Below are 17,127 nucleotides of genomic sequence, written 5' to 3' on the forward strand. Positions count from 1 at the left end.
TCTCACACCCAGGACTGGGCTCTAATCTCACACTGGAGACAGCGCTCTAATCTCACACGAGGACTGGGCTCTAATCTCACACCGAGGACTGGGCTCTAATCTCACACAGAGGACTGGGCTCTAATCTCACACCGAGGACTGGGCTCTAATCTCACACCGAGGACTGGGCTCTAATCTCACACTGGAGACAGCGCTCTAATCTCACACTAAGGACAGGGCTCTAATCTCACACCGAGGACTGGGCTCTAATCTCACACCGAGGACTGGGCTCTAACCTCACACCGAGAACTGGGCTCTAATCTCACACCGAGAACTGGGCTCTAACCTCACACCGAGGACTGGGCTCTAACCTCACACCGAGGACTGGGCTCTAACCTCACACTAAGGGCAGGGCTCTAATCTCACACCGAGGACTGGGCTCTAATCTCACAGTGAGGACTGGGCTCTAATCTCACACCGAGGACTGGGCTCTAACCTCACACCGAGGACTGGGCTCTACTCTCACACCGAGGACTGGGCTCTAACCTCACACCGAGGACTGGGCTCTAATCTCACACCGAGGACTGGGCTCTAATCTCACACCGAGGACTGGGCTCTAACCTCACACCGAGGACTGGGCTCTAATCTCACACCGAGGACTGGGCTCTAATCTCACACCGAGGACTGGGCTCTAATCTCACACCGAGGACTGGGCTCTAATCTCACACCGAGGACAGAGCTCTAATCTCACACCGAGGACAGAGCTCTAATTTCACACCGAGGACAGAGCTCTAATTTCACACCGAGGACAGGGCTCTAATTTCACACAAGGACTGGGCTCTAATCTCACACCGAGGACTGGGCTCTAATCTCACACCGAGGACTGGGCTCTAACCTCACACCGAGGACTGGGCTCTAATTTCACACCGAGGACTGGGCTCTAACCTCACACCGAGGACTGGGCTCTAATCTCACACCGAGGACTGGGCTCTAATCTCACACCGAGAACTGGGCTCTAATCTCACACCGAGGACTGGGCTCTAATCTCACACCGAGGACTGGGCTCTAATCTCACACCGAGGACAGAGCTCTAATTTCACACTGAGGACAGAGCTCTAATTTCACACTGAGGACAGAGCTCTAATTTCACACAGAGGACAGAGCTCTAATTTCACACTAAAGCCAGAGCTCTAATTTCACACTGAGGACAGAGCTCTAATTTCACACTGAGGACAGAGCTCTAATTTCACACTGAGGACAGAGCTCTAATTTCACACTAAGGCCAGAGCTCTAATTTCACACTGAGGACAGAGCTCTAATCTCACACTGAGGACAGAGGTCTAATCTCACAACTAGGACAGAGCTCGTATCTCACACTAGGGACAGAGCTCTAATCTCACACTAGGGACAGAGCTCTAATCTAACACTAAGGACAGAGCTCTAATCTCACACTAAGGACAGAGCTCTAATCTCACACTAAGGACAGGGCTCTAATCTCACAACGAGGACAGAGCTCGTATCTCACACTCAGGACAGAGCTCTAATCTCACACTGAGTACAGAGCTCTAACCTCACACGGACGACAGAGCTCCAACCTCACACAGAGGAAAGGGCTCTAATCTCACTTGGGGAATGGGCTCTAATCTCACAATGAGGACGGAGTTCAAGCTAACACTCAACTAAAAGCAGGAGGTTAAGGAGAAAGTCCTTTGAGAGGATTTAAAAGCCCACCCTATGTATATTTTCAAGACTTGGTAACAACAAGGCTTGAAAACAGCTGTGCTGTCAAGACCTAAAAATGATGGAATGGAATATTTTACCTAGCAAGAAATAGCGATTACATTTGAGTCGGGCATTTCGAGTAGCGCTCCTTTTGTTCTCAGTAAATCCCACTAAATATTAAGGGGCAGATTTACAAGCCCCTTGCGCCCCTTTTACGCCGCCGTTGTGTCACTTTTGTGACGCAGCGGCGGCGCAAAAGATGCGCCATGATGCGGGGTCCCTACAACGTGACGCATCTGGGAGATGAGTTATGTTAAAAAGCCCTGCGCCAGAAGGAGGCGTTCCAGCGCAGGGGGGGGGGGGGGTGGGGGGGGCGTTCCAGCGCAGGAACGCCTCCTAAAAGTGGCTGAGTGAAATCTACAAGATTTCACTCAGTCACTTTTGGGCTCATGCTGCGCAAAAACCCTGCGCCTGCTTCAAGCAGGCGTAAGGATTGACACAGTATTGTAACAATAGGACCACCCACAGCATTGCTGGAGCTGCGTCGCGCTTGCATATGAAGAACTATGTAAACAAAATAACATATAAAATTTATGTCCAAAAGTGGGTCTTGTGGGCTTACTACACATTGGACGGAACTACTTATTTGATTGTGGAAAACACATTTTTTTTTCTTCCACCTTACAAGAAAAGTCAGTAGTCAGGAGTCTACCAAAGTAACTTGTATTCAAAATTGACGCGCGGGTGCATATAATTACAGTGCTGGGAGCTACGACAAGAGTCGACATTGTACAAAGATTTGCAAGGGTATTTCTATGTGTGGCACGAGCTGGGGATGGGCAAAATATTTACAGAAGTAACAATCCCCGACTAGGTAACAAGGTTAAGGTTTGTTGAAACTTCTCAAATCCTCACAGACGATTGAGCAAACGAGCACAAACATGATCAGTGGACATTGTAGTTCCTGAAATGGGGGTGCGCCAGGTCATGAAGTCCAGTATCAAATGATAGTGTAAAAATAGTGTTTTTATTTTAAATTCATAAGTCAGCAATACGACAGGCTCAGCCAACGCGTTTCATTCCCTCATGAGAAACTTCATCAGGGCAAGAAAATAAAGGATGGATTATAATAGTTTGGATGGCCGATGCGTAGATTCAAATATGGCAAGTACTGCGGGAACTCCCTGATATACTTCCAGATTATACTGGACAAGAATACATATTTGACTATCCGGACGCAGGATTACTGTCGCTGTTTACCCAGCAGGTCCCTTACACTGGCTTTGAGAAAATGGCGCACCCCCATTTCATTAACTAGAATTTTGGATCTGGAGCACAGAAGTGGCAAACACCGGCCCACTGAACCTTGGCGACCCCCACACTACAGACACTGCAAGGGCAATTTTACGCCACTGTGTAGGAGGACTTGAGGCCAAATTTGGAGTTTGAGGGACCGGATGCTCAGTTGCAACGGAGTGCCTTGTCCACCCAATTCTTGATCAACCCGTCCACTTTGGGTCAGGCAGGCCGCAAGGTTTAGGCTGGTGGAATTAAATGTACTCTGTCAGTGTAAACCAATGGGGGTAGGCAGGCTGCTGGAGGTAAGTCATCACACCGTTTGCCGATTTTAGAGTGGGCGGTTAGATTAAAACAATTTTTTTTTACTGCCCGCAGCCATTGCATATCCAGATAGTGAGTGACAGTCACAATAAGAAATGCCCCCAAACCATGTGAGAAACGTCATGATATTGGGGCCAGTGGGTCCCACTTTGGAAGTTTGTTTTTTGAAGGTAAAAACTTTTTAAAGTTGATGTTCCAATGACGGACGCACACCAAACCTTGAAACTGCCTTGAACAAACCACCGTGGGGGCCGCAGGGTGGGCGGTGACCTGTAGGTAGTGAGTGGAAAGGCAGGGCTGCCAGCATAAACTCCTCTGCCACTCTGACTGCTCCACCAAACTCTGCACTGGACCCTTGGCCCACATGTTCAAGCTGAATTCCTAATTTCAGAGTGGGGCCAACACTAATTTGCATATGGTTGGCTCTCTTCTGCAGCGACACACAAACTACAAGGGGGGATGAAGATTGACCAGAGGCACTCCCAGGGATTCAGCATCATTCAAGCAGTCCCATGCACCACAGTTTCTTTTCCTCGCCAAGGTTTGTTGTGAATGTCCCACAAAGGATGTGTGGCCAAGTATGGTTCAAGATGTTCCAGCCATTACTGTTTCTTTTTCTCGGTTTCCTTTTCTGATCCAGGTTTCTTGTGAACAGCCTTCGAGGAACAGGAAACTATTGAGAATGAATCCAATAAATGAGAAAACACTGCCCCCTCGTGGAAATCTCCACAACAGTTCACATTCGAAGTTTATTGTAAGGCATTTGGTACCAAATATGTACTGAAAATATTTTTTAAGTCAAACTTTTATTGTACAAAAACAGAAGATAAAATTATAAAAGGCAAGAAAAAAACCAGTATATTCCATTTATAGACAGCACTGAAGCTAGCTTTTACGACAATATTACACATTTTAAGCGCCAGGTTTGGGGTGTTTGACGCCAGCTGTCTCCAAATTCATTCAGTTTCTGCAAAGCTTTCTGACATCATAATAGCTGCCTGCTCCCCTAACTTATAATCTCTGCTGTCCCATCTATGGACGATGCGCACAAAGACCAACCCCCCCCCCACTCACAATAAGAATATGAATTATTTGTCATGATTACGACCCCCCCCCCCCCGTACTCTGACAGCAAATCACCACAAGTTCTTTCAGCTGAGGAGTGGACTTTGAAAGGGTGGGGGGCAGGCGTCCTAAATTCAGGGCCGGAGACTGATAGCGAACCTTGGGGCATATTATCAAGAACAGCGTTAAAAATGACCCCGGCTTAGCGGCAGAACACTGCTGCCAAAGCGGCGATAAAGGGCTTGATACTGTGCCCTTGAGAATTCCAGTGGTGTGAACATGCGCTTCTATTGGAATTCTCCAGGGCATATTATCACGCCCATTATTGCCACTTTAGCTGCCGTTTTCTGCCGTTAAACCGGCGATAATTTCAACGCCGTTCTTGATAATATGCCCCCAAGTATCCTGGAAGTCAGGCAGATTTCAATTCAACCTGAATGGGAACAAACCTTCAGAGGAGGCCAGGCTAGGGGGTTCAGGGGTCTTGCACGCCCCTATACCCTCTTTCTTTGAGGAGGGGGTAATCATTGTGTGAGAGTCCACATCCAGTGGGATGTAGGGGAGAGATCTCGGGGCGGGTCCGAGCTCTAGTAGGGATAAGATAGGGGGATCAGACGTCCCTGATTTCCACGGACCGCCCTGGTTTTAAGAGGACTGTCCCAGTGTCCCGACACTTTTCTTAATTTTAGGTAAATGTCCCGGTTTTTGGGACAAAGGTCAAGTCATTCTGCAAAGCAGATCTACACTCCATTCACAGGCTCCTCGAAGACTGAAATGTTTCAAGTAATTTATCTGTTTCAGCCAAACAGCACAGGAGGGGAACGGCCGCTGCTCCCGGCAGAGAGAGGAGTGCGGAGGAACGCAGGGGGCGCAGGGTGGAGGCGTCCTGCCATAGACACACACACAGTTACCAGCCTAGCGCATGTGAATGTGTATGTATATGTATATGTATATGTATATCTATGTGTATGTGTATATATATAAATATATATATATAGATACACATATATATATACATAAATACATACACAATTACAAGTGTAGCGATTGTGTGCATATATATATATATATATATATATATATATATACACACACACATATATATACACACACACAGTTACAAGTCTAACAGGTGTGTGTGTGTGTGTAGGTATATATATATATATATATATATATATATATATATATATATATATACACATACACACAAGCCTAGTGTGTGGGTGTATATGTATGTACATGTAAAAAACTGGAGAAGTCCCAAAACACTCAACTGTTAAGAAGCCCTTTAGTGTATTTCCCTCATAACTCACAATTCCAACTCAATCCAAAGATATGCAGTATTATACAATTTAAGACATATAAAGAACAAATCAAGAATCCTAAAAAACGTGTGTATTGTGTTAAAAATACAGTTTATTACAAATCACAGTTGTTAAAGTTGACAACCTTAACAACTGTGATTTTTATGATATACTTTTTAACTTTGTATTTGTACCGATAACATTTTTTTAACAAAGACTGTACTTTATATTTGGAAATTTGGCACTATAATTATGTTATATAATATTGATTATATTGATTTGTAATAAACTGTATTTTAACACAATACACACGTTTTTTTAGGATTCTTGATTTGTTCTTTATATGTCTTAAATTGTATAATACTGCATATCTTTGGATTGAGTTGGAATTGTGAGTTATGAGGGAAATACACTAAAGGGCTTCTTAACAGTTGAGTGTTTTGGGACTTCTCCAGTTTTTTACATGTACATACATATACACCCACACACTAGGCTTGTGTGTATGTGTATATATACATATATATATACATACACACATAAGTATGTGCATGTACATACATATACACCCACACACTAGGCTTGTGTGTATGTGTATATATACATATATATATATATATACATACACACATAAGTATGTGCATGTACATACATATACACCCACACACTAGGCTTGTGTGTATGTGTATATATACATATATATATACATACACACATAAGTATGTGCATGTACATACATATACACCCACACACTAGGCTTGTGTGTATGTGTATATATACATATATATATACATACACACATAAGTATGTGCATGTACATACATATACACCCACACACTAGGCTTGTGTGTATGTGTATATACATATATATATACATACACACATAAGTATGTGCATGTACATACATATACACCCACACACTAGGCTTGTGTGTATGTGTATATATACATATATATATACATACACACATAAGTATGTGCATGTACATACATATACACCCACACTAGGCTTGTGTGTATGTGTATATATACATATATATATATACATACACACATAAGTATGTGCATGTACATACATATACGCCCACACACTAGGCTTGTGTGTATGTGTATATATACATATATATATATATATATATATACATACATAAGTATGTGCATGTACATACATATACGCCCACACACTAGGCTTGTGTGTATGTGTATATATACATACACATACATAAATATGAGCATGTACATACATCTACACCCACACACTAGGCTTGTGTGTGTGTATGTGTATTTATATATACCTCCACACACTAGGCTTATGTGTGTGTGTATGTATATGTGTGTATATATATATATATATATATATATATATACACACAGACACTAACAGATTCTGAAATGCCCACATTGGGTACCATACCCAGATGCAAGTGAACTCCATTACATTTTTCCTTGATGACAAACATTGAAATTCGAATGCGATTTGAACAATATTGACAATTAAGCACACTTGTCTTTCTTTTTTTGTTTGTTAAAAAATGTAAAAATGGGGAGGAGCCAAGATGGCGACCTGATCGGACGTGTAGTCCCTCGGCTCCGGAGACCGTCTCCTTCTTTGCGACTATCCTGCCGGTGATCCTGTTTTTAAAAGGCACGCTGTGGAAGCCGATGTGCTCAGGCGGCTCGCGGTGAAATCCTGAGGCTTGCGATTCCTTGCAAGCGGGAGCAATGTCCGACTGAAGTTTGTGGCCCGCAGCGGACCCGAGACCGGGGCCTCGAGTGGACGCTGGGGCCGGATGCCGGGTGATCAACACCGGGCGTCAGAAGCTGCTTTGACCCGGTCGGACCATTTACATTAGCCGCGGCCGAATTTGGAACGTGCGCCCCTTTGGACTGCAGGTACTGTGTTGGTCGTGCCTGGCGATTTATCCGCAGAGATTGCATGAGTGCAGATGCCCACACCGCGACTGCGGACGAGTGCTTGAACACAGCCCCGCTAGCGGCGGGAGACTCCCGATCTTTCTACCCCCTCGATATCGAGCGGGGCGGCTTGCTTCAGGGACAATGCTAACGGCCTCTTTTTGGACCTGCTTAACGCCTTTCCTTGAGCTGTAAACCTGTGGCCCAATATCAGCAGCCCTGCACCACTCGAGGTGTTTCCAGTGGTGATCACGAAGTGCACAATGGAGGGCAGCTTGGGAGAGCCTGTGTCATGGAGTGATAGTGGACGTGTGGTGCAGGGAGACTTGACCGGAAGGGAGCATGGAACTGTTCGGGGCTATGGAGACTTATTGGCGGCCATTGACTTCCTTCATTCCAAACTGCTACACTCTGCAAGAACCCTGATCAACAAGGTGGACGTTCTATTAAGGGCTCGTGGACGCTCCAAAATGACCGCCTCGTCAGACGGTAGCGGTGTTCTTTGTTCCACGTCTGACCGCGACAAGATGGCGGCGTTGCTTAGCGGGGCTCGCCCAGCGACCCCAGACCCCGGAATGCCTCTTGCTACTGCTGATTATTGCCCTGGCCGAAGTGGAAAGCACGGACTGCAATCACGACGGGTATTCTCTCCCAGCACCGTATCTCCCTCTACCCGGAGATCGCTCCAGAAGGGGCCTGACATCGAGACTTTCATCCTTGGACCGGTTTCGCTCTGTGCCACAGGTGTGGTGTACTTTTGGCCCAGCTTGTTGTCATTGGCCCTGTATATACGGGACCTGGTTGAGTGCTCAAGTCGATGTTCCCCGTTTGGACTATCATGCACATCTCCCTGGACTCTCTGGGTTTCCGTGGTTAGCAGTGGTGGTGGAGAGAGAACGGGCCAGGGGTGAACATTTATTCTTATGGTCTGGGGGTCTCCTGTTGCTGACCTGGGCATGTGGGTGGTGTGTCGCTGCCTTTGACTGCGCTGTGTGTCGATTCTGCATCTCAATTTATCCTGATTGTACTGCTTAATATCACCGTGCTTTTTACTCTGTGCTGTTGCTGAACTTGCGGGACGGTGTGGCCGGGGGGCGGGTGGTGGGCTCCTCCCCACCTTTCTTTATTTACTGAGAGTTATAGATTAGGACTCTTTTCTTACTCTCTATATTTCGGGACTCCTTTTACTGGGCGACAGGCACACTGCTAGGGGGGGTTAGGCCGTAGCCAGCTGCAGGGGTGCAGGGTGGGGGGTGGACAGGGTTTTTTTTTGTTTTTTCCTTTTGATTCTATGGGCCTTCTATTCTTTTTCTTCTTTTCTGGGTTTAGCTGCTCTACATGTGTGGTAGGCAGCGAATCTGGCATTTTATTACGATTTGTATTTGTCTATCCTGTTCCTACGAAGCCGAACCAACTCGTTGTTCTTCGATATCCTGCTCCTGTCTATCCTTCAGAAAAAATCTTTTAAAATTAGACCTCAATATTTCTGTTACATATCCTTTGCGCCTTTTCTGTTGCAATGCACTGTACTTGCTAGCCCTCGGGCTCATTGCTGGATTGTATGTGTGATTTTTGTCAATAAAGGTCTTCCAAAAATTAAAAAAAAAAAAAAAATGTAAAAATGTTTGCAAACTACATATCCCACAATACCACTTAATGGTTAATGTGGGGCAGTATACATGTACAAATGATGGAAGGACTTACCAACCGTGACCAAAGCCGAGTTAGGCTGAAACGCGTTGGTGGGGTGAAAATACGCTGAATTAGAAGCTTGAAATCTACCTGGTTGTGCCGACTCATTATATATATATATATATAGTGCTTTAAATGGGCCGGTACTCACCGGTACTGAGTACCGGCACCTTTTCATTTCCTTCCCTTGAGTACCGGCACTTTTTCAAGAACGAAGAGAGTACCGGTACTCACAGGGACTTGACTTTAACCCAGGCAGCGCTCCTTTCATCCCTCAAGTGAGACCTTGGCAGCACTTTTAACAAGCACTGCACGGAAGAAATCATAGGAGCTCTTGTCACCAGGACACAGCGTGAGCTGCTATAAAAGTCATCAGGGCAGGGGTGTGTCTGCAGAGTGATTAGCGCTTCCATTGATCTTTAACAGTGGGCCTGAGAGGGGTCTGTAAAATCAAATGGTTGGGGTGGGACGCACAGTTCAGGACTAAACAAAAGAACGTTTGCTAAGCTTTAACCATCGCCACGCATATGAATTGCCTACTTGCATGGGTGAATAAGAATGGATCTTGTTACCAAACTCGCTCATCCCTATTTTCCCCAGTACATACGTCAGCTCTAGCCCCAACTCAGATTTGCAAATGTTCCAGGAGAGACTCGTGTACTGGACAGATGGCTCAGTGGGCTGTAGACCATTGGCTCGATTTAAGGCAGATTGAAGCAGTATGTCATCCTTAGGCGGTTGATAAAATGAATGCGTTTTAGTTAGATTATTGAAAATCTTTTATGCAATGGCCTCATTAGTATTCAGATCTTGAGGTTTGATACATAAACTGTCCTCATTTCTTTGAAAAGCTTCACATTATGAACTTTATTTCAAACCGTTTGGAAGTGCGAGTGGTTCCCTTTAAAAAGTACTACTTTTATGTACAGAATACGAAATCGAAGCAAATAGGAAATATTTGCTGAAGTGGACTATGTGGATGCTGTATTCAGAAAGGAAGGTTTATCAAAAGTCATAGTAAGTGACAGTGGAGGCAACTTAAAGCTGAAACCTTCTAACAGTACATGGACAGGAGTGGGTAAATCTGCCTACCACCCTGAAGGAAATTGGAGTGTGCAACGGTTTAACAGCGAAGATAAAGGGGTTATTGAGTTGGCATAAAAACAAATAAACTGAATTGGGAATAAGAAGTAAAACAAGCATTGGCAAAGCCAAAAGGTCTTGAAATGGGACCGTTCTAAAGAAGCTTTATGAAGCAGCCAGAAGCAAAAATGGAAGGAATGGTAGTGTGAGGGGGGTAGAAGAAACAGGATGGGGAGAGGTGGAGGGGAGAAGAAACAAGATGGATGAGGGTGGGAAAGGTTATGTGGCCAGCATTCACAGTGTCATATCGTTAAAAAAAGCTATTGGACAGATACATCCCACATTCTAACAATGCATTCAGATTTCTTGCATACAACTTTGGCACAGTCAAAAAGCTAACCCCGCCCCTTGTTCTGCCTTAGCACCGCCCCCTTGTGCCCACCCTAAACTCCGCCCACTACTCCATTTGGTGAGTACCTGCACTTATTTTTTTCCATTTAAAGCACTGTATATATATACACATACCCACACACTAGGCTTGTGTGTGTGTGTATGTATATGTATGTATATGTATGTATATGTATATATATATATATATATATATATATAGTTATACATATATATATATATATATAGTTATACATACATATACATACACACACACACAAGCCTAGTGTGTGGGTGTTTATGTATATACTTCCAGGGCCATGCAAAAATGGGACAGGCCAGATATAGAAATAGGAGTAAGGTCTTTAGTCCTACTTTTATGTTTGGCCTGTCTCTGCTTACGTTTCTCAAAATCCGGTCACCCTCGATAAGTCCAACGAGAGTGGGAAGACCCTCAGAGAGCGGGAATACCCTCAGAGAGCAGGTAGACCCTCAGAGAGCGGGAAGACCCTCAGAGAGCGGGAAGACCCTCAGAGAGCGGGAAGACCCTTAGAGAGCTTCCAATTCAAGCGCTTCTTGCAGGGGGAGATTTCGATGAAGGCAAACCTCTGAAGGAAATGGATGCAACAGTGGGCCTGAGCAGGGTCAACGTCTCTGAGAAGGAGCATCTGCGTGAGGCATGAACCTGGATGGACGGCAAGCCCCCTTCACACAAGAACCCTTCTTTCTTCCCTTCAGGAGGGCGTGCTGTAGTTGTAGTAGGTTCGTACAACGCGGTCTCTAAACTCAGGGGCCCAGTCCCGCAGGAGGCTGATGAACACGGCCTGCCAAGGATAGTTGATCTCGCGAGCTCTGGTGGTCCCACCTTTGACGATGGCGAGAGCGGCTTCGGAGGCTGGGTAGGGGGTCATAGATACCTTACCCCTGGAAGAAGAGAAAGAATACAGTGTGATTACCTCATGTGTCAACCTCAAAGCTGCTGCCCCTGCTGAGAGAGCGCCAGGTGCATTGACTGAAGAATGGACAAGATGCTGGAGTACTATGACGGACTAAGGGCCCTGCTTATATTTCCACAGATGTTCTGTTGTTCCACCAGGGGGACGGAATAGATTAGTCCATCCTCCTGGTGGAGGGACTACCCCAGTAAATTTATAAATCACCACCAAACTGGTGGTCATCGATAAAGCAGTGCCAGGAACCGTCGTCACAGTGGTTCCCGTCAATGCTCCTCGCGGTTTGGTGAAAGGCTCTGGCACCATGAGGTAACCACACAACAAACAGTTTTCTTTTTTATTTTCAAGAGTGTCCACCCATCTAATTGGGTGGGTTGACATATAAACATTCCTCAAATGGCCCTTACTCTGTCGAGCCGTCTGAGAGGTTTTCCTATAGCAGTGAGTATGCTAACCACCAAGATATAAATAGTATCCAAAGCTCTTAAGGCATAAAGATGGGCAGCCTCCAACTGGTGGGAGCGATTCAGGCACGACATTCTTCGTAGAAGGGGTTCAGGTGACCCCTCATCAGAAACGACCAGGTTCCAACTGAAAAGGCGAGGACCAGCAAAAAAAAACATGCCATCACCTACTTGCAAAGATATGTCACACTGAGTGCTAGAGGCACTCTTATAGTTTGACACCATGTGATGGCCTTTGACTGCCAATGCTTACATTTGTCTTTTGGTGTTTTACTTTACCCTAACATGAATGTAGAACATCCTGCATAGGCCTTTTTTCCTTGAAGGTTTCTTTCAGGTAATCTTGCAGTCTTAAGTGGGAGCTGACCGAGTAGAACAGCTTGCCAAGAACAGAACGTGTGTGTGTGTGTGTGTGTGTGTGTGTTGGGAGGGGGGGGGGGGAGTTGTGCATTGTGTTGGACATTGGGAAGTATTACGAAGTTCTTACTATTGGCTTTGACATGGCCTCATGTCATCCTGAATTCTGACTCTGCCTTGCAGGAGCTTTCTTGCACGCACAGACAGGCCCCCAGAGTGTTTGCAAGTTGTTTGGGTTAATCACGTGTAAGGTTGCATTGTTTTGAAGAGATTGTTGTATGTACCCTGGAAGGCTTTCCTAAGCTTCGTTAAGATAAAGCCTGGAACATGTGAGAATGTAGAGGGAGCGGGGAAACTCCTTTTGCCCTGGAATGCTTGCATGGAAGGTGGCCAATTCCAGTAACTTTCCTTGGGGCAGAGGGAAGGACTCTCAAACCTTCTAGTGTGTTTTGAAACTATTAGGCTGAGGGTTGTTGACTTCAAAACTGGGATTTCTGAATCCGAATAGGGACGGATGCGTCTACTTCGGTACAGCATAACCCTGGTTGCTGAGGCTCTTAACGCCGGCTATGAATCCCCCCAGTCTGGAGTGGGCTAAGATGCAGTGTTTGCGCCAGGTGAAGTGTTTGATTTTTGATGTGTGGCCAGTGGCTACGATCATTTGATTAGTTTTCTTTGTGATGTGTGAGTGAGTAAGAGTGCACATCCAAAGTAATCATTTGATGTATTTAGTGTACATATCTTTCTGATTTCTTGCACGACGTCCATTATTTTCTGCTTGTGCCTTTTATTTCAGTAATTCATGCATTTAACTGTTACATTTGCTAAGTGTGTTATTATTGCTTGCATATAAATATACATCTCTATATACATTTTAATATTGTTCTATTGACATCTGGGAAAGACTTTGTTAGAGAGCATGGCATAAATAAAACCCCAAGCCTTATTCTAAAAAGAGGGTGTTTGATGTGTTTCACTTTTGTAAAGTGAAACCTCTTTCTAGGTGTTGATGTGTTTTATGTCTCCTGCTTCGTCGTTGGTAACACGTAAATTCTAGGTCAGGTGATCCATTGAATTTGACCCAATGACCGATTTGTTCTTAATATTTTTGAACATACCAGAGGTACTCGATGAATAAATATTATGTTGAATATACCTCTAGGTGTATTTTACATTCACTCTTGACCCCAAAAAAACAAGAATTAGTGTACCGTCCTGAGCGGAGAATTATAAGAACTCCCAGGGATAGACTAGCTATCACTAGTTGTGTCCGCTGGGGCGGTGTTAGACGGACCGGGAGGGTCGGCCGAGGACAATGGGAGAGGTCTCCAGGGAGAACCCCTCCAGCGATCGTACAGACAAGTAACTTCCCCCCCACAGACGTACACCACACAGAGATAAGGTTTAACGTTCTTTATAAGTGATCTTTAAGTACGGTAGAATGGTACAAGGAGGTCTGGACTCAGGGGTCCCCTCGATTCTAGTCTCTTGGATGGGAAGGGGGTAGCGGGACAGTCTTATTACCAATCTGGTAGATGCGATGATATGATGAATAGCTCACAATCCTCGAGCTCGGCGTTCTAGATGGACGGGCCGCGGCAGCGCCGGTGGGTCCCGAGATGATCATAGGTAGCGACGGTCCGCGGCGGCGCCAGCAGGTCCCGATGAAGGTGGTAGTTACAACGGTCCGCGGCCGTGCCAGCAGGTCCCGACGAAGGTGGAGGATGCAGAGGATTGCGGCAGCGCCAGCAGGCAGGACGATAGTTCGCAAGGCAGGACTACGGCAGCGCCAGTAGTCCGTCAAGGATGAGTTCTTCACGGTGTCTCTTGACTCCAGGATACAACTGCCTTCCTGCTCTGGGGCTGCCCCAGTTATAGGTCTGGCGCCCTTTGATGTCCGGACCCTCGCACTTGGAGGTCGGGAGGTCGGGAGGTCCGGGATGAGGGAGTCCAGACACCCAGCAGGGGGGTGGAGCCAGCGCCCGGGGGAGCTGGGGGGCGATCGGCACCTGGCGGGGGAGAGCCATCGACACTTCTTTCTCCCATTGACCTGCCAAGTGGTCCGTTCACCTCCTGGGTGGATGGTGGTGCCGGGATGTCGGGGCCTGGCCAGGCCCAGGGTTAGGGTCGACCTGAGGCCACGCGGCCTCGTGGTGCAGTGTCCAAGATGGCGGCCGGGCCGGGCGAGGGCCGGTAGTGGTTCGGCCCCATGATACAGAGATGTCCGGGGGCAGGAGTCCCGTATGAGACGGGGTGCGGGGTACTTCTGTGGGTAACACCTGGAGGGCCGGGGCTCGGGCCCTGTCATGCGGGGAGGGAGCAAGCCCTTCCTGTGGCCTGTCCAACATGCGTCCCCCCCAGCTGAAGGCGGGGAGAGTCACCCATCCTCTTGGGGACTCTCCTCGTCGAGGCGGAAAAAGCGTGACAGGCCATCTGCGTTGGCGTGGTCTTGGCCAGGTCGATGTTCCACAGTGAAGTCCATCCCCTGCAGGGAGATGGACCAACGCAATAGTTTGGGGTTTTCCCCCCGCATCTGCATTAGCCACTGCAGGGGCCGATGATCTGTCTGCACCCGGAAGTGGGTACCGAAGAGATAGGGCCGGAGCTTTTTGAGGGCCCACACCACTGCGAAGGCCTCCCTCTCGATGGTGCTCCAGCGCTGTTCTCGGGCCAGGAGACGTCTGCTGATGAAGGCCACTGGTTGGTCAAGTCCTTCGGGGTTCAACTGGGAGAGGACCGCCCCAATGCCATGGTCGGAGGCATCCGTTTGTACGATGAATTCCCGACTGTAGTCGGGGGCCTGGAGCACAGGGGCAGTGCACATGGCGGCCTTCAGCTTCTCGAAGGCCGCTTGACAGTCTGGGGTCCAGTTGACCTCCTTCGGGTGGTTCTTGGATGTGAGTTCCGTGAGAGGCCCCACAATGCTGCCATAATCCTTCACGAACCGCCGGTAGTAGCCGGTGAGCCCCAAGAAGGCTCGGACCTCGGTCTGTGTGACGGGAGGCTGCCAGGACTGGATGGCAGCGATCTTTAGTTGAAGAGGGGCCACCAGACCGCTTCCCACCTGGTGTCCGAGATAGGTTACGGACCCCTGACCAATTTGGCACTTGCTGGCCTTGATTGTGAGGCCGGCCCGTTGGAGGGCCTGCAGGACCTCTCGGAGGTGGTGGAGGTGGTCGGACCAGTGGCGGCTGTACACAGCGATATCGTCCAGGTAGGCGGCGCTGAACTCCTCGAGCCCCGCCAAGACCTGGTTCACCAGTCGCTGAAAAGTAGCTGGAGCATTCTTCATGCCGAACGGCATGACCTTGAAGTGGTAGTGGCCATCGGGAGTGGAAAAGGCGGATCGTTCTTGAGCCCGGGGTGTGAGACCGATCTGCCAGTAGCCCGCCGTCAGGTCGAAGATGCTGAGGTAGCGGGCAGCCCCCATGCGGTCGATCAGTTCATCTGCTCGGGGGATGGGATGAGCGTCGGTTCTGGTGACAGTGTTCAAGCCCCGGTAGTCGACGCAGAACCGGAGCTCAGGGGTGGTGCCGGGGGCAGCAGCTTTGGGGACCAGCACGACCGGGCTGGCCCAGGGGCTGTCCGAAGGCTCGATGACCCCGATCGTGAGCATCTTTGACACCTCCTCTTGGATGCAGGCCCGTACCCGATCTGGTACGCGGTACGCCCGATGTCTGACAGGGGGACTGTCCCCAGTGTCCACGTCATGCAAGCACCAGGGAGTGACCCCTGGGGTGAGGGAAAACAGGGTCGCGAATTGCAGCAGGAGGTCTCGGCAGCCTTGGCGCTGTTCCGGGGTAAGGGCATCTGAGAGTCGGACCCCGTCCACGGAACCATCTTTTTCCCCGGTCCTTAGGAGATCAGGGAGAGGCTCGGAGTCTTCTTCCGCTCCGCTGTCTGTAGCCATCAGGAGACTGAGCTCCGAGCGCACAAAGTGGGGTTTGAGTCTATTGGCGTGGAGGACCCGGAGGGGGTTCCGTGGAGATTCCATATCGATGAGATAGGTGACGGGGCTCTTGCGCTCGACCACTTTGAAGGGCCCCGTCCACTTGTCCTGCAAGGCACATGGTTCGGTGGGGGACATCACCCACACTTGTTGGCCAGGTTCGAATTCGATGGAGGAGGCATTTTGATCGTACCATTTTTTCATGTCCTCCTGACTGGCCTCCAGGTTCGCTTTCGCCATTTCTCTGAATCGCCTGGTTTGATTGCGTAGGGTCAGGAGGTACTTGAAGACATCTGGGGGGGTCTTTAGGGGGGCCATCTCCCAACCTTCTTTGACTAGGCTGAGGGGCCCTCGCACCGGGTGTCCATACAAGAGTTCGAACGGGCTGAAGCCGAGGGACTTCTGGGGGACTTCTCGATATGCGAAGAGGAGGCACGGCAGTAGCACATCCCACTGGCGACGGAGGGGCTCTTCCAACCCCCCAATCATTCCTTTGAGTGTGCGGTTGAACCGCTCGACGAGTCCGTTTCCTTGAGGGTGATAGGGGGTCGTGAATCGGTAGGTGACCCCGCACTGTTGCCAGAGGGACTTCATATATTTTGAAATACAGTTTGTGCCTCTGTCGCTGACGACTTCTCGGGG

The 17,127-nt window shown here is 48.0% G+C and overlaps 1 protein-coding gene across 2 annotated transcripts in view; it reads right to left on the reverse strand.

The window, feature by feature from the left end:
- Positions 1 to 3,806: 3,806 nt before the first annotated feature.
- The window catches only part of HSD11B1L (hydroxysteroid 11-beta dehydrogenase 1 like), a 57,092-nt gene continuing 43,771 nt past the window's right edge, over positions 3,807 to 17,127 (reverse strand). Inside the window, exon 7 of one of the 2 annotated variants that reach the window (XM_086946773.1) lies at positions 3,807 to 3,994. In XM_086946773.1, coding sequence (XP_086802899.1) covers positions 3,907 to 3,994 — 88 coding nt within the window. In that variant the 3' untranslated portion in view covers positions 3,807 to 3,906. Of the gene's footprint in view, positions 3,995 to 10,641; positions 11,687 to 17,127 lie in introns of those variants that run through there. The other variant, XM_086946772.1, reaches the window with a different exon arrangement.

Source organism: Lissotriton vulgaris, chromosome 12, assembly GCF_964263255.1.
Source record: "Lissotriton vulgaris chromosome 12, aLisVul1.2, whole genome shotgun sequence".
NCBI lineage: Eukaryota > Metazoa > Chordata > Amphibia > Caudata > Salamandridae > Lissotriton > Lissotriton vulgaris.